Source organism: Mycteria americana, chromosome 12, assembly GCF_035582795.1.
Source record: "Mycteria americana isolate JAX WOST 10 ecotype Jacksonville Zoo and Gardens chromosome 12, USCA_MyAme_1.0, whole genome shotgun sequence".
NCBI lineage: Eukaryota > Metazoa > Chordata > Aves > Ciconiiformes > Ciconiidae > Mycteria > Mycteria americana.
This window is the reverse complement of record NC_134376.1, coordinates 18614205-18631836: the sequence shown is the minus strand read 5'-3', so window position 1 is coordinate 18631836 and position 17632 is coordinate 18614205. Positions and strand designations below refer to the sequence as shown.

The 17632-nt window shown below is 47.0% G+C and overlaps 1 protein-coding gene across 1 annotated transcript in view; it reads right to left on the bottom strand.

The window, feature by feature from the left end:
- Nucleotides 1-323: 323 nt before the first annotated feature.
- The window catches only part of LOC142416133 (syntaxin-binding protein 4-like), a 47428-nt gene continuing 30119 nt past the window's right edge, over nucleotides 324-17632 (bottom strand). The window contains exons 8-22 of the mRNA XM_075515274.1: nucleotides 16576-16717; nucleotides 16292-16398; nucleotides 15705-15858; nucleotides 14006-14078; nucleotides 11014-11111; nucleotides 8484-8580; nucleotides 7195-7322; nucleotides 6542-6634; nucleotides 5924-5989; nucleotides 5639-5827; nucleotides 5225-5341; nucleotides 3932-3981; nucleotides 2920-3050; nucleotides 1523-1580; nucleotides 324-734 (exon numbers count right to left, since the gene is read on the bottom strand). Coding sequence (XP_075371389.1) covers nucleotides 629-734; nucleotides 1523-1580; nucleotides 2920-3050; nucleotides 3932-3981; nucleotides 5225-5341; nucleotides 5639-5827; nucleotides 5924-5989; nucleotides 6542-6634; nucleotides 7195-7322; nucleotides 8484-8580; nucleotides 11014-11111; nucleotides 14006-14078; nucleotides 15705-15858; nucleotides 16292-16398; nucleotides 16576-16717 — 1609 coding nt within the window. The 3' untranslated portion in view covers nucleotides 324-628. The remainder of the gene's footprint in view (nucleotides 735-1522; nucleotides 1581-2919; nucleotides 3051-3931; nucleotides 3982-5224; nucleotides 5342-5638; nucleotides 5828-5923; nucleotides 5990-6541; nucleotides 6635-7194; nucleotides 7323-8483; nucleotides 8581-11013; nucleotides 11112-14005; nucleotides 14079-15704; nucleotides 15859-16291; nucleotides 16399-16575; nucleotides 16718-17632) is intronic.

Below are 17632 nucleotides of genomic sequence, written 5' to 3'. Positions count from 1 at the left end.
ACTATGTCCTCTCTTGCGTTCCAGGGAGTGCTTGGTGTCCAGCAGTACATCGTCACAGGTAGCATACGGCTGGCTATCTCTGCACCCTTTCTCCAACTAGCAGAGATGGTGCTTTCCATTTCAAGCATTGCAGCTGGGATAAGCTATACAAAAAGAATAAAAAGAGAAGCACCTATCCCAAGACAGCTAGGATGCTACAGATTAAGTTGCTTTGATTACAGTCACTAAATATGCTTTGGTTTTTCATATGAAATACCAAAAGGAATCTGTTGGAGATCCCTGAGTCCCTTGGGTAAGTTCATGCTCCTCTTACTAGCCAGGATACAAGCTCTAAAAGGCTGCCAGTGAAATCCAGGCCCTTGTAGCCCCTTGAGAATACTTTTCCTATAAAGCTGCAAAACCGTGAGCAAATAGCCTTGTATGATAACTCAGAGGTAGACGCGCAGGGGAGGTTGCTGAAAAAGTCTTGGGTGGTTAGGAAGAATTAGTCTTGTGTTAGAAAGCTTGTTTCTCGGTCTGGTTTGCCTGGAAGCTGAAGCACCCGTGGTGTGTCCTTCCCATCTCCCAGCACAGCAGCAGCTGTGTTATGGACAGTCACAGTTGGGAGCACGAGCAAGCCATGGGAGATTTATGTAGGCTTCTTAGGCAGTTCATTGGTTAGACTTGGTGGCTGCGGTTGATCGCCCTTGGTCTGGCTTGCAGGAGGGGGCCACGTAGTCTTCTGATGAAGATGGCTGAAAATGAGAAATATGTTTTACGTAGTTTGGGAGAAGGACACAGAGAATAACATGAAGACAACACTGATTATTTAGGAAAGAAAAGAGGAGGCCACGGATCTTGCGTGGCTATTGGATTGTAGCAACCATCTGTTTTGTCTGAAAAGGCTTTTCATAACCTTGAAATCATGGTTTGCAAATGTCTACTTCGTACCTAACGAAAAAACTGTGCTGGCAGATACTCAGGCTGAGTTACGGTGATCAGCTAAGACAGTGGTAGCAGACATTTAGGTCTCAAAGTGTCCTTTCAGCAGATATCTTTAGGACATGGCTCTGTTAAACATAAGCCATTTAAGAGGTTTTAGGGAAATTCTTAAGATACTGAGGGTCCAAACAAAGCCATGTTGTCCTGCTCTCCTTAGCTGGGACTTCACAGCATCTTGATACCACAACATGAAAGATTAACACATTCAGTGATGCTTTTTCCCTTACTTGGAAGTCAGTGGTCTATAAAATGACAGCTAGACAAGCCATAGAACCATCTGGTCTGAAGGAAGAAGAACATTTTAAAAAACAAAAGAGAGATCCCGGAATTCACACCATGCTTCACTGTGTGGGACAGGAAGTCTCTTGCTGTCTAGGAAGGGACATATTTCTCTGATGTGGCCATCTGGAGACCTCTACTAGATTATCTGGTTAAAAGTTGTCAAGCAAAAATTTTGATTAAAAAAACCCCAACAAAACAAACAGGAATTTTTAGTATGTGTATTGTCAAAATTACAGACCACGGCAGTTTTGACACCTACTCCTTGTAATTTGGGTTTCCTTCAGCAGGCAGGCACTGGTCCCTGTCACATGGCAAAGCTGCAAATGTAAGCACACAGTCAAGTATAAGTGAAGGGTTAGAAAACATGCCCAATGCAAGTAGCACTGCGACATTATGATAATGCACATTTAAATGATGCAGGAACTCTGAAAATGCTGACACGCTCATATATCAGAGGTGCTCCTTAAAGGCTACAATTATTTTCCTTGTGTCTTGTGCTTTGAGACAAAGACAATGCTGGACCATGGCCATGTTTAGTTGGTGAATAGCATCAAAGAGTAAAAACTGGGCACCTATTTGGGGCTGTACACTCACCTGATTGTGACACAGAGGAGATCAGAAACTCTCCTTTTGCATGGAAAGAGACAAGCGGGGTCAAATAACTGCTGCCAAGAAACATTTATGGCTCATGGACTAAGCTCAGAGTCCCAGACTGGGAAAGTTAATTCAGACTCCTGTGGAGCTAGATGCCTTTTCTCCGATTTCCTCCCATCCACAGACGTGTGAGTGGAATTTCCTAGGCTGATTTGTATGCCAAGAAAACAAGGAGATTACTATTCCCCTCTGCTCAGCATTGCTGTAGTCATACCTGGATGGCGTAACGAAGGTTTGGATCCCTGGTTCAAAGCTGTTGAGAAACTGGATGGGGTCCAGCAAAGGGAGCCCTAGGGCTCGTAAGCTGCAAGGAGAGGCTGGGGAGGGCTGAGGGAGCTGGGCTTGTTTAGTCTGGCAAAGAGGAGGCTGAGAGGCAGTCTTGCAGCACCCACTCCTACTTCAAGGGCAATTAGAAAGATGTCAGAGCCAAACTCTTCTTGGCAGTGGCAGACAATATAACTGGGGGCTGTGGCCACAGTGGCACCTGGGGCAGTTCAGACTAGATGCTAGGAAAATGTTTTTCACAGAGCATAATGCAGCTCCTGAACACATTATCCAGAGAGGCTGTGGATCTCCATCCTTGGAGGCTGAAAGCACAGCTGGCTAAACCCACTGGAGATCTGATCTAGTGTGATGGTCCTACCTGGAGCAGAAGATGTGACTCCTGATCTCCAGCAGTCCCTTTCAACCAGCATTTCTACGATTCTGTGAAACCATCCTCCTGCCTGTTAGGGGTTTTTTCCCCTGGATAAATGCCTTTCCTCTGGCCCTGGGCACAATCGCACCCTTTGACTCCTTACACTGCGAGTCTGCATTTCAGATTCAAAGATGAGTCACGGAGGGCAATTACATCTCAGTTAGCATGAGAGAATCAGATACATGTATGGGAGGCTTAACTGGTATGGCAAAAAATACGTAAGGTGGTGGAAACTGTAAATAACATTATCAGACATCTTTGAGACTTGTTTGGATTCAGGTTTCTCCAGTTAATCTAGTGCTTACCGTCCTTGTTGGAGAGGATTGGTGCTAACAGTTCTTTAGCTTCTGATAGCAAAAGGTCAACAAGATCTGAAGATGGAAGAGATGTATCTGAGACTGCGTCTGTTTTATCCTCTTCTGTTTCACTGTTGACTCTTACAAATATGGAAAGTGCCATCAATACTTCTATCATAGCATGGTCATTGAAAATCCTGGCCAGCCTCTCATGAAGGATATACTATGTAAATTCTGTGTATTCAGGGGGGATTGCATCTCGATCGCTCAGCATCACAGGAGACTCTCTTTTAGACATACTTGCATCGTTGTGTTGCAGACAGATATCAATGCATTTTTTTAGAATTTCTCAAAAACATTTTTCCTTCATTATATTAGAAGTAATCATCTTGGAAACTTAAAAATTGGATTCCATCATTCTTAAAAACTGGCTTTTTTTTTAAGGGGCTGGTCATTATCAATGAGACAGTGACCTTTCAACGAGTTAATCAATTAAAAACACACCAGCGTTCTGATAATAGAGTTGTGATACATTTTTTTCCAAGTGATAGGAGATAGGTTCAGGTTGAAGGGGAGTCCAGAAGCCTGAACTCTATTTCTGCAACCATTCGTGCAGTTGAGAGTCATGCTAGCTCTTTGCTTATACTCTATCAGTTTCTGTAACTGCTGATAGAAAAGGACACGGCCCTAAAGCCAAAAACTGACATATGTTGGGAAAAGCATGTGTGTCAAAACTCTGCTTGTTTGAAACAGCCTGCTTAGGGTCTCTGCTAACAAGAGCAACTTAACCAGAGGAGTGTTTCACCTACTTATTCCCCCAAAAAGCCTGAACAGAGGCCAGCCCCCCTCAAGCTCCAATCCATCAGCAGCCTCCAGATCATCTTTCTCCCACGGTTTCACCTCCAAAGTGACAGTATGTTTAGAAACTCTGGGTAGGTTATGTGTGAATCACTTTCCCCGAGAAAGGTCAAAAAAGGACATTTCGTGTTGCTGTTCATGATTCCCAGAAGCCATCTCCTACCTTTTCTCATCTGGTAAATGACTGGGTGTGCTCAGGACCTTGTGGACGTTCTGCCATGCAACAAAAAAAAAAAGAAAAAAAAAGGGTTTCAAACTTGTAGGAATGAATAATTCCTGAGAACAAACCCCATGGGTTTTTCCTGGTGATCAGATTTAATATGACAGTAATCAGCTTCTGCTTATTCATTGCCCTTGAAGCGAATATCTCAAGGCCTTTTGCAACTCAAGCAGCGTTCACAGCCTATGCAAATATACAGACACATCTAAATTTTAATACCAACACTAAAATATATGGAATGCAACATAAAAATACTCTTCCAAAGAACAATTTTGCAGGCTACGTTTCAGCGAGCCTTGATCACGGCTACTAGCAATCCCTGGTTTCTGCATTGTACCTGCACGTGTAAGCTCTCATTACCATGCACGGTTAGTGAATTCTCAAACACTACTGAGGGATGTATAAAAAAGGAAGATATTTTCCTCCAGTGGTCAAAATCTTGTGATGTTTGACCCTGGGGCCAAGTCAAATCCATTTCCAAAGTCCAGCCCCAAACCGCACAGGCACCAGCACGTAGTGCTGCAGGTCTAGAGGCATTTTAATTCTTTCTTCTCTGAAGCGGAGGACACAGCATCTACGCTTCCTTTTACTCCGCTGTTTCCTATTGATTTCAAGAGCTCTTGGGATAGGCTACGAGTAGCTGTAGCAGATATACTGAATACTAGTGATCCCATGCTGGCCAGTTTACTAATTACACAAGCTTGTGTTCCCGATACAGGTAGTGAAGTGGAAGAATAGTCAATTAAAAGACTAAAGCAGTTATGTGTGCAATTTTGCAGGAAATCTGGGGAAAGGAAAGCACTGGAAAAGCAAGACTGCTCTTTGAGTTCACATTTGTTGTGTAGAAAACCAACTGTCCAGTTATACAAAGGGAAGGTTAAAACACATGATTTCAACCATTATATCCAACAGAGATTCCTGGCGCAGCCTCAACCAGAGCATCACGGGGGACCGGTGAGCTGGGGACAGCGGAGCCACCAGGCAAAACCTGCACCACGGTGTTTGCATAGCTCTTAGGTATATGAGTATATATGAGTTCATTCCCTAGTTTCTCCTAACCAACAGACAGTGTCTTTTTAGGATGAGATAGAATAAAATAATAATTAAAAAAAAAACACACACCCCCCCGCCCCTCTCTTGCTTATGGAGCAGGAAGTTATTTGGACTTGCAAAATCACCCTGAAGATAAGAGGCCGCAGTGGTGCCACCAGCACCGGGGGCGGTTCAGCACGTCACCTGCACAAACAGGAGCAGTTTCCTATTGCAGATCTCCAGGCGCTTCCGTGAGACTTCTGATTTTCGTAACTGGCCGTCAGCCAGGGACAACTGTCTTTTCAGTTCCAGGATGTCCTCCTGAGACAGGGCCAGAGGAAGAAGAGAAAGGTGATGTGGACGCTCCAGCTTTGGCTTTTGGAAACACCAATTTATGACATTTGCTACAAACAGAAAACCACTGTCCTTTTGGAATGGACAGTGGAAATTACACAGATTATAACACAGACCCAGAGACCATGCTGGCCTTGTGGTCATACACAACAAATGATATATGCGCTATGTTCATTTTCTCCTCTATAAATAGAAGGAGGGGAACCCACAGAAGAAGGGTCAGGAGGGTTGTGGGGTTTTTTCCAGGCTGAAGGGTTGCATTACCTCTATTTCAGAGACGTGCTTTACTTTCTTCCCCACCAACTGCATCTTCAGTTCTGCAATTTCAGCTTCCAGCAAGTGGATCACTTCCTCATAGTCCTGCTCCGCACTGTGAGCCTGTCTCTGCACGACCTCTGCCATCTGCAGCTTGCTGTGCAGTGTCCGGTTCTCAGAGAGGAACCCCAGTGCTTTCTGGAAGCAGTGAGAAGTTCTGGTGAATGCACAACGTCCCCCTCAGCTATCAACCACCCAAACCACCCCAAGGCCCCCAGCAATCTCTTTACTAACCTGGTTCAGTCTCTGCAGCTCCTCTTCCATTGACTTCTTGCTGTTCTCCACCTCTTTCAGGAGAGACTACGGAAAATATTTTCACCGGATTAGCAGCAACAAGCGATAGGACGTTCTCTAGAAGGTGCCCTGGTCTTGTAGCCCCTACCCACCAGAATAATATTTTACAGAAGCAGTCATGTGCACTCTCCCCCACCACAGTGCTTTTTGGGCTGCGACCTGCATGCCTGCAGAAATCCACCTGGACACCGCCATGGTGCTAACAGCCATGCTGGCAATCTGCAGCTAGGTTAGGATGGGAGGACACGTGGTGCTTCTGTTATTCATGGACTTTAATTATTTGTGAGACACGTTTTTGTATTTTTAAATGTATTTACTCACTGCTAAAAAGTGACTGCATACTTTCAGTACAAATAAGTTTTCATTTGAGGTTGAGAGCGAGAAAGAGGCAATTAAGGAGAGCCGAGGGTGAGAGTCTCCCTTGTAACAAGGAATGCGCAGAATGCAAACTGGTGACTTCTTAAGAGGGACAGGCTACACCATTACCCTCGCGTACGACTACAGCGAGCTACAGCAGAAGGCACCAGCCAAGAAATCTGCTCAGAGAAGAGGCTCCACCTTTAGCCTTCGGACTTCTTGCCGCAGATCCATCATTTCCAGTTGCAGCTGCTCCAGCTCCTCATTGCCATTACAGCTCAGAGAGTCAAAGGTCTGCAGGGCAGAGGGACAGACAGCATCATGCACCACTTATGCTTTACCAAAAGCATGGGGCTATATGGCAGGCATATTGTTTTCCATACCCAGCATAACGATGATTCAAAATCACTTTGAAAAGGAGTCAGCTTTTTTATGCGACAGATCAAAAGGCACATTAAATAATTCAACTGCAGGGTTTTTTTTCACCCCCCAGGATTTCACTCTCTGATCCCTGACATAGCTGGAATAGCTGTGCTACAGTGAATTTTCATTTTGTGAACCAGGCAAAATTAGTTGGAATTGATTAATTATGGCTAATTTTCCTTCTGCATCACTGCCAGGCTGCTTCCTTCATATCATCCCATATATATTGTTATTTCCTTATTAAAAATGAGAAGTTTAAGGTCTTTCATAGAATTTCCTATAATCAAAATTATTAATGCGTAGTTCTGCCTTCTCTTTATAACTCTAGAACAACCAGAAAATGGTAATTTAGCTTTTCCTGTCTCAGAATTTCATGCATTTCACATAGAAGACGCATGGATTCAATGCAGAAGAACGTTGGACTGACTGACCGGCGAGTGAAAAGCCGATGTATCCAGCAAACTGGCCACTTCTTGCTGCGTGAAGAGCATGGAGTTGGAATCCAGACCAGCCTCGTCCAGCTCCTCCTGCATCAGATCCCTGAGTGCTTGGAGAAGATCTGTGAGAAAGAATCAGTTTTTACGGGGCTAAAAGAGAAAAGTGCTGTGTGTTAGGAGCAAATGCCACCGATTTTGGGGACTTCCACTGACTGCCAAGCAAAGCGAGTTTAGAGATGCCAAACAGTCTTCTCTAACACTCCTGGGCTCTTCGGCAATCCCATCAAGCTTAAATAAGTTGTTGACGATCTTTACCATACTCTTGTTTCTTATCCAATTGAAAAAAATTAAACTTTTAAAAACCAAAAACCCCAGATATTTTCACAGTGGAGTTTTCACGATTGTGGTTCTCAGAGTTTTAAAATTTTAAGCCAAAACCACATTTTGCTGACAAAAGGCACCCGTCTGCCTGCTGGCATTTCTCACGCTGCTGATTTAAACAAAAAACAACTCAATGACTTCAGCACTTAGAAAAGGTGTTAAATTGACAAGTCTGAAAATCCAGATTCATTTTGCTTTCAGACATGGAGGAAAGCACGGTGCAAGGGGCTGCGTGGGACAGACGGGAGCCGGCGCACCGGAGGGAAGGCAGCACCAGGGTCCAAGCCCCTCCAGTCCTCAGCCCCTGGGCTGCAGCAGGAACCAGAATCTTTCTGCAAGAGCAGCATCTTAGCTGCCAGCACATTTGCTGAATACCCCTAATCATCCTTATTTCTATTGCCACAAACTACAAAGCCAGTCGCTCTTAGGAGAGGCACACGGTTCTGTATCCCATCGCTTGCTCTACACAAAAACATCCGTCCAAGAGACATTGTGCTTTGCAAGCCTGTTCTGTCTGGTGGGGACATTGCTTATGGCTTTGAATTTTTGTGAAAAAACTTCTGGGGAGCAGACCCTGCGGGCCAGATATGCTCTGCTAGGTCACAGAAAGCAAAGCAGGCTTTTATTTTCTGCATGTCCTGTGGCCAGCTCTTGCTTGGCAAGCTAGGGGTTTAAGGAAAGTGAGCCCTCACACCAACTTCCTTGTATTTTCATTTTACATATGCTTCTACCAAACACCTTCTTTTGTATTTGTGACTTTTCTTAGCTGTTTTGAGGCTACATCAATACCCAGCCAGGTGTCTTACCTGCCACCTTTCAGCAGATGCCCCTCTCCTTTCTCAGCCTCCAGCAAAGCTACACAAAAATGAAAAAGCCCATCAGGCGCAGAGCTGCCCGCTCACCTCCGTAGGCCACCGTCCCCTGCGAGTCTGTGGTCAAGCTTTGCCGTAACTGCCTCTTCTTCTCCTCAGTCACATCCAGACCAAGATACTGCAGAACCTTGAGCAGAAACAATAAGCCTTTAAAAAGAAAAATACTGAAAAGGCAACTCTCTGAAGTAGGTGCTGGGGAGACACTTGGTGCTGGTTTTTCTCCTGGAAGTGGCTCTCCAGGCAGCATCTCCCAAAGGAGCAGGCTTGGGCTAGATTTCCAGTCTCTCCTTTCCTACACGTGTACAGAAATGCCTGTTCCTGAAGACAGGGACATGTTCACATCCCTCCAAGAACATTTAATACAGATTTGCAGCTATGACAAACTGTCAGGAGCTTTATCAAAAGCTGGTGGAGCTGTAGCAAGGCTCAGCTGCCAAGAGCTCAGCCTCTCCTCTTTCTCTTACTGCCCAGGAATTGTGTTTGGGACTGAGAAGATAAAAGCTATTCACAAAGTATTTCCCATGGCAACAGGAGAGATTCAAACATTTTCCCTCTCCACTGCACCTTTTGCTCTCTCATTGCAGTGATGCCCTGTCTTCTACTGATATTTATCAATTCAACCCCAGGCCACCACACAGAAGCAGATAAACCTGTGCAAACCCCACTTCGCTGCTGGCAGCAGCAAAGTAAGAGCTTTTAAAAGACAAAGTCAAGCTCAGCAGACTCTGGGAAAGAGCCCAAGTTAAACGCTCGCCTGTCCCAGGCTGCACCCGTGGCTCCTGCTCACACGTGTACAGCACCTCCCGCATGGTCCCCTGGAAGGGGGCTGGAGACAAGTCCTTGCTCGCATTTCCATTACCAGCAAGCCCACGGGACCCGTCCGCTCTCACACGCTGCCTGCGAGGCCGATTTGAGTTCCATCTCCCGCTCCTCTGCCCGCCACCTCTGCACAAGGCAGTGCTGCAGGCTCCTGGGCTTCAGGATGCCCTACTCCTCAGTCTACAGATGTTGGCATCTGGCCTGGGCCACCCCAAAGCCATCTCAGGCTGTGCCGGTCAGTGTGCATGTCCTGACCCTGGCACCGCTGCAGCTGCCCGCTCATAACACTGCCTTTTAAAAGGGGAAGCCAAGCGTCCCCACTCCTCCCACCAAAGAGGAGCTGCTTTTATAGCCATGACGAGCAGATGTCGCTGCGAAAATGCAATCCTAAATCCCGCTTTAGGAGAATTATGCAAGCTTAGAAGGAAAGTTCCTGCTTGCCTGCTGCCCTCCGGGGAGGCGAGAGCAGCGGAAGGGCGAGGGCCGCAGCTGCCGTCGGGTGGCAGCAGATGCTCGATCATCGCGTTCTCCTTGGCATCCCCCGGCCCTGCAGAAGCGGCTGGGGTCCCACGCTCCCCCCCAAATCCAGCAGCACCCAGGGGAGCACGTGCACCCCAAAACCAGAGCGGGGGCATGGCCCCCTAAGGGCACCCTGCTCTTCACCGGGGTCTCGGTGAGCAAATGGGCAGCTCCACTCCCTGCCCTTTGATGGTGCCTGTGGAATGTATTTTCCATAAAATGATGAAAGGAGCAGCGGTTCTGGCTAGATCCTCGGTGAGATATCTCATATTTCAGCCTTCCCTCGCCCACACCAGGCTGCCCGAGGTCACCCCAGCAGCGACAGCAGCACCGGAAGGTTTGGAGGGCAGCTGCCTGCACCTGCAGCCCTGAGTCAAATGCATTACATCCAAGGGAGATGCAACTGCCAGGAGGAGACTTCTGGAGCTCCCCGGAGCATTGAGAAATAGCCGAGATGAGCCAAGGTGTGTTTAAAAGCCCCTTCGGATGTGACTGGGATGTTTCACTACGCCCTGTTCTCCCTTTTTACCTTTAGAGGCTGGACCCAACCTCCAGCAAACTTGCCTGAAGAGTTGAGACCCTTTTTTCCCAGACTCTTGGTAATAAATACAGTTTGGTGGCCGACTCTTATGCCTCTATCTCAAAAATCAGATTCATTAATTGTAGCATGTGAGCGGTGTGATGCTAATAAGGAAAGCAATGTTCTGAGCACCGTGGCTGGCTCTGCACTCCACATTGCCAGTGCTATCGCTATTCCCAGCACAGCCCGGGCGGCATCCTGGAGAGGTGAAGGGGAATTAGGCTGGAGCAGGCTGGTCAGCGGAAGATGGTGTACGTGTAGATTAGAGCACTGATCAAGTGCTATAGCTTTATTCTGTGCAAACAGGCAGGCTGGTTCTCTTAGACTATTTCTATTCAGGCTTGCATTTTTTAGTCCCTCCAAAAAACAAGCAACATAGTGACCCCCATGCTAGTACCTGGCCCAGTCCTCACATGCCTGAGTGCAACATTGGTGCAAGAAGCAAAGCTGAAAGGTCCCAATCACTTCTTCCACAGAAAAGCAATACAAGGAGACCATTCACGTAAGCTTATTTTGTTTGCCAATAATGTGGCAGCTGGAGGCAAGGAGGTATCACGCCAGTGGACTATTTTCTGCATAGTGCACCCTGGGAGAGGATTGAGAGGAGACCTCGCTTTCGGGAGAGGGACCCATTCCACTTACCAGTTCCAGTTTCCCATCCTTGAGCCTGATATGGGGATCCAGCGCTACTTTTGGTTTGGTTCCTGAAGCTGCTTTAGGATTAGATGCCGAAGTGGGTGCTGAAAAAACAAAAATAAATGTTAATGGAAGAGCACTTGGGTCGAGGAAAGAGATGCCTGCAAAGCAAAATTCAGAACTCTTGTTGCATGAAACATGTGTGTACAGCAGGCCAAAAGTCAAAGACCAGGATTTACTAAATCTGGTCCTGGAAGGCTCAACTAGGCCACCGTTGAAAAGATTGGATACTGGGGCAAACCCTTACTGAAATTGGGCTTCTGCGTGCTTTAAAATGGGATGTTTCATCCAAGGACCTAGGACTGAAAAAATAGCACTTTGGAAATTTCCAGTCACAAGTTTTTGTGGAGTCTTGGGGTCTGTAGCTATGGTGATCTGTCGAAAAAAAAAAAATCTGCCTGGATCTTGTCTTCTCTAATTGATTAAGCAAAACTGAAACCCAACATTTTATAAAATGCAGCCTTGGCTTTCACAACGCCCATGGAAAAGGGAATCGATGGATTAAAATTGATGTGGAAAAACACCACTGCAAGACTTTTTCCCTCCACAAGACTGCAAAAAACCTTGAACCCTTTTCCCTCAGTTGGGCAGGCAGGTTTTTTTGGGTAGAAGGAGCCACATGCATCGCAAGGCAGACGTAGAGGGAGAAGGAGGCAGAAACAGCAGCTGCTTTGCTGGCGAAAAGCTGTCATGAGATCAGAAGAACCAGCTGCTGACAGCTGGCTCATCATTACCGGCACATCACATCACCGGCATATCAGCCTTCACAGCTGAAATGGTACAGAGCGCAAGCCCTGCTGCCATGCCCTGCCACTTGTGCTCCTCCATCCCTGGAGGGAACCCCACCTTTCCCTTACGATTAACCCTCGTCTGTAAGAAACCGTGACATTCCCTGGGAAAAAGGCTGCAGAAGGCGTTACTCGCTCAGGAGCTCCCCTGCCAGACTCCAGAAAGGTGCAGGACTGCTGTGCCTGCAGCCCTGCCGCCTGCCTGCCCAGCTGCCTGCCCCTGCTCACCCTCAAGCCATCAGCCCAGGTTGGTGACAAAATTCCTTCTCGTGCCAGTGGCACAGGATTTGCCCAGGGAGCAATTCCTTTCGCCTGCCTGGGATCTGATTAACATCATGGGAAGACCCATCTTGCCGAGTAACACCGCTCCTCCTGAACCTCTCGAGCACTTCTCACTGCACCCTCCTCAACCGTCGGGGCAGAGACCAGGCGCAAGGAGAAGGCGGCAAGAAGCAGCAGAGGTGCTGCACAGGCGTAATCCACCTAATCCGGGTATTCATCCACTCTGCTAACGCCAGCAGCTCGGAAGCAGCAAGAGGTACTAGATGGGTTTGCTGGATCGGCCACCAACACTTTACTCCCCAGGTTCAAGGGCAGAGCTGTTACCCTTTGACGCATGGCTAATCAGGATTAGCTCCACATGGCTTTGCTGTCAGCTCTGGACACGGAGATACCCAGGGCATTCACCAGGCACCCACAGAGAGGCAGTCACTGGCCCAGGCTCCAAGCCTGGCTGCTGCTCTTTCAAAGCCAGTTGTCTGTTTTCATGGATGACAACACTGACACAAAGCCTCCTCAGCATTTCACATTAAAAAACCACGTGTAATAAAATCCCCTAGCTAAGTCAGGAAGTGATTAGGTCATTGCTATTTGCTGGATTGCCTACATGACCCAGGGCTTTGCTCCCCATCACCGGGAGCTCTGGCTGTTGGTGGTGGCCACCTAAGAGCCTATGAAGGCTGCAGGATGCTCAGGGCAGGGAGGACAGACCAAGGGCAGTCCCTGTCCCAGGGTCTCTGCAGTGCAGAGCATGGAAGGTGAAGGCTGAAGCCTGCTGAGCTTGCCCAAGGTGAGACAGGCATCCCTGGGAGCAGACTGCTGACACACATCCAGCCTAGCACCGTCTGCCCCCTCTCTCTCCTACTAATCCCAGGTATAGACTAAACACAATTTACCTTGCAACGCTTGCTCTTAGCTTTCCAGATGGAATTACAACACGGCACAGGGATCCGCAAGTGGAGCCAGTGCCTTGGCAGTGCATGGGTAAGGAAGGGCCATAGGACTTGCAGCCATGAGAATGATGGGCTGCGCTTGCTAAGGACTCGCTAGGGAAAGCCCAGCTTTTCCTCTGGGCGGAAGTAACCTTCATATCACAGGGATATGGGGTATCTTGCTGGAGGTCATCTCCTTGGACACTGGATCATGGGGGTTATTGAGGTTTCCTGTGATTCCTAAGGAGCCTGTGAAGCTGCAGGGTGATTTGAGTTCACCCCCCGTTGCTGCCATCTTATCAGGTGAACAGTAGGTCTCTCCCACAAAAGTTAAGAGCTCAGTACAGGGCTCAGAGCATGGAGAGAAAACACAGTGTGGAAAAGTAAGCCAAAAAAGCGAAGCTTGCATGTAGAGAGAAATCTGACTTAATCACATCTATAAGCAATTTCCCAGTTTGACCAACTGAGGGCAACCTTAATGCCTGTATAATGCCCAGGGTTGCCGTGTACATTACAACTATCATTTAATTGACTTTTTTTATACAATGTCTCTGAGAACCACCCATTCCCATCAGAAGGGAACGTTGCCTGCAGTGGGATCTGCTGCAGGCAGGTCTGACATGATCTTTGTACATGAGCAAAGACAGCGCTGCAAAGGAACCACAGGCTGAGAGCGGAAGAAGTTGTCTCCTATTTCCAGCCCTCTGCATGCCTTAGTAAAGAGTTTTGCTACTACGGACAAACATGGACATAATTACTACCCGTTGAGTAGCTGCTATCTTCCCTCTCTCCTAGTGGGCCGAGACTCATTATCACACCATTAGATTTCACTGCAGCAGTATAAACGCCGATCAAAATTAATTTAATCATCCTGAGCACCGAGGAGCCAAGGCTGTGCTTGTCACCCACACAAAGAAAACAATTTAGCAGGACTCTTACCTGAGACAGTAAGCTCTGGTGGGCAAATGTCCGGTGACAAAGAAGGCACAGGAAAATGATTTTCACGTCTATTCTAGAAAAAGAAGACAAAACGGCACAGGCAATCGCTAAGCAGAATCTGTTGGTGTAAATAAAGAGCAGAAGGTAGAGGAGTTTAAGAGAGAGCAACCCATCTGGCCCATAACAGCAAAGGCACCACGTACCCCTCTTGTGCAGATGGGCCAAAAGAGACTCCAGGGGTTTCTCTAGGAGCACTTGGCACAGGCACGTTCCTGAGCCATCTCAAAATCTCTGGTCACACATAGCAAACTGAGTTTGTCATTACTGCAATTGAGAGCTGAGGATGAATTTGACCTTGCATGCGTTTTCCGTAGAGGTTCTCCCTAAAGCTCTGCATCCAACACAGCAGTGAGGTCCTGATTCTGATCACGGCCAGTTGTGTTATTTACCCAAAACACATAATTATCACAGTGTGCATGACAGGAAGCCGAGACCATTGCCCACCCTTTCTTAAGTGCCAGGTCACGGCTGAAACCACAAGAGGGAAGAATAGTCACAGGGTGGATATGCTGAGCACCACCGAGACAGTGCTTCCACAGCTGGGAACTTACATGCAGAGAGGGGCACAGGACTGATGCTGAGGACATATGGACACGTAGCACAGGCACCTGAGCACGCTTTCCCTAATGTGGAAGCCTGGACCTCATTAAAAGCTCCATCGTTTAGCAGCAAAGTGAAGAAAGGAGGAATTTAATTCCAGCCAGCGATGTCATTTTATATAGGTCCACAACATTACACAAGCACACCTTCTGCTGGATGATGAAGGATCTAACTATACTACTCGGCTATATGTATATGGGCTAAGGCTGACTTTCATAAGCATGTCTCCAGCCTGGTACACCCAAAGGCAACATATATATGACATTCTTGCAAGTCCATGTCTCCACAAGGTCTGGAAAGAAGCACCTTCTGTGAATGATGCTTGTATGAAAGGAACATCCATCTGGCCTTTTCTAAAGGAAGTTTATGTGGAAGAGAGCAGAAGATACACCCGGCATTGCACCAGTCCAGGAGAGGAGCGACAAACGCACAGAATCCAGCCACAGACCTAAATTATCGTGAGGGTTGTGTGGTTAAACTCTGTCTCATCATGCACAGCTTGAGCACTTGTCTCTGCAAACACAACATGGAGCTAGGCTTCACAGGAAGAATGAGCCTGGCTTATCATTAGACTAGTGAAGAACAGAAATGGGCTGCTTAGGAATGCTGCGGATTCATCCTCATCAGAAGTCTTTAAGAACAAAGAGTTGTTCCTGCCTTTGGGTAGGAGACTAGATCAAACCGACTCCTGAGATCCCTTCCAGCTCTATGACTGGTATTGAATGAGATGCAGGTTGCTATCCACAGAAGGATTTTATTTTTTTAAAACCTGAGACTTCTGAAACAGGTCTGAATGCAGGCCCTGGAGATGAAACTCCTCTCATTACCTCCACAGATCCTTCGCTGTCTCAAACCCAAGACAGAAGAAACAATATTTCAGATTTAAAATACCTGGCTGTAGAACAGGGCTACATACATCAGCGTTACAGACTTTCCACCCTCCAGAAGGAGTACCATGGGATCCCTAAAGAAGAGTTTTCTGATGAAAGAAAGATCACAGGACCGATGCCTGTGGTCTTAGATATGAACTTCAACCTACCTCTGGGGACCTCACATGGACCTTCAGTCTGCAGGAACTCAGACCGTTTCCCACAGCCTTTGGAGGTGGCGATGGGATGCTGTTATGAACTGACAGTCCAGGATGTAACCGTCCCCTTCCAGGAATAAAGGCCACTTCTGTGTTTCCCTCGTGTCTTAAACAAACAACAAATACAGAACATTTGATTAACAAAAAAAAAAAGCACAACTTAAGTTTGCAGAACTTCCATGCCCGTGGTTCTTTCTCTGGGATAATCTCACTTAAGCCCTTGTAGCCTGCACCAGTGTAGCTGGATCTCCACCAGCTGGGTTGCTTGTTTGAACTTCAGTTCTGCTACAGAACTCTGCTGGGCAGTGATAGGGGATATTAATGAGGACCAGAACATTGGGAAGGTCTGGATTACACTTCAGGATGTTCCATGCATTCAAGATTTCCTTATATGATCACCTATCAGGACCATCTTGAAGCATCATTTAAGACTAATAATTGTTATGCTTCTTGAAGCCAAACATTGATATGACATGAAGGGTTTTTGCCTAAGACTCAACAGCACCATGATGATGACAGGAAATATGTTACATGCCTACCTGAATTTGGCTTTTGCAATTATTTTTCTGGCCTCTTCATGTGTGCTGCCCACCAAAGAATCTTTATTGATAGCTATTAGCTGGTCACCAGGTCGGAGCCGACCATCCTAAACAAAGAAGGAGAAAGTCAGAGCATTGGGAAGGCCCTTCTCCTGCAACACAAATCCTCATTAGTCCGTGCAATGCATTATTCGTCTATTCTTAGAAAAGCTGCTTCAGAACAGCTACAGCTTCTAGGAGAGGTCCCCATTGCAAAGTCACTGAGGGTCTCCACACTGACTTACCTTGTAACAGTCACCATCTGGCATAAGCTCTTGAACATAAATCATGGGGCCATCAGGCCTGTTAGATCCACCACTGATTGTCAGCCCTAAGCCGGAGGATTTTGCTATAGAAATGCTCTGGATTCCTGATTCAACGGAGTAGCTGCAAGGGAGAGATGTTAGTAGGTGACTCAAGGTGATCTGGTTGATTTTCCCATGTCGCTGAACAAACTGTGCCTGGCTTTCTTTCCATGCATGTTCCTTCTAACTTCTCCCAACCTTTTCTATCTCTGCATCTTTTCTTCCACCCAGCCTTGGAAAAAGGAGGTGAGGACTCCCATTTCTTAGCAGACATTGTTCAGCATTATGAAGATGACTGGCTTGCATAATCTCAAATGCTGGGGAATACTTGTTTGCATTTAGAAAATAGAGAAGAAACTAAAGGTTTAACCAGAATATATTTGGCACTCCTGGTTTTTATAGCCAAAAGCACACAAAGGATCAATGTGGTTATTGTTCAAATCCAGTTAAATCACCAGACAGCAATTTACAGATTGGTCAACTATTAAGCAGCCCTTAGCAAACGTCAAAGTGAAGCACAGGATCACAGCTACGTCTTAACCAAAGTTTGGACTCAAAACCTTGCAAGGTGCGCTAAGAAATTAGCCTTTAAGCACCTTTATAGCAACACTCACCACACCGTGATTTACTTCTGTGGCAGTGGTACAGATGACTCGCCCAGTCAAGGATGTATTGTGAAAGGAGCAGTGACAAAGGTTGGACCCTACCCTCAAAGAGCCGCCTGCTAGACAGGACCCAGCAGGCCACCAAGACTGGGGCACGGCAGGTGGCTCTGTGCAGTGAAGGAGGTTTAGCAATTTCAGTAGGAGTTTGCGGGAGCAGAGATTCCACTGGCCACCCACAGGCTGGTGGGAACAACTGGGCAGCATCGCAACAGGGAGGTTTTGGGGAAGGATTCAGTGGGATCTAAGGGTCATTAAGCGCTTTCCTCCTAATGGGCTGGGTGCAACTGGCATTTCTCCTTTTCAGTTTATTTTCACAGTGGCCGCTCACCAAA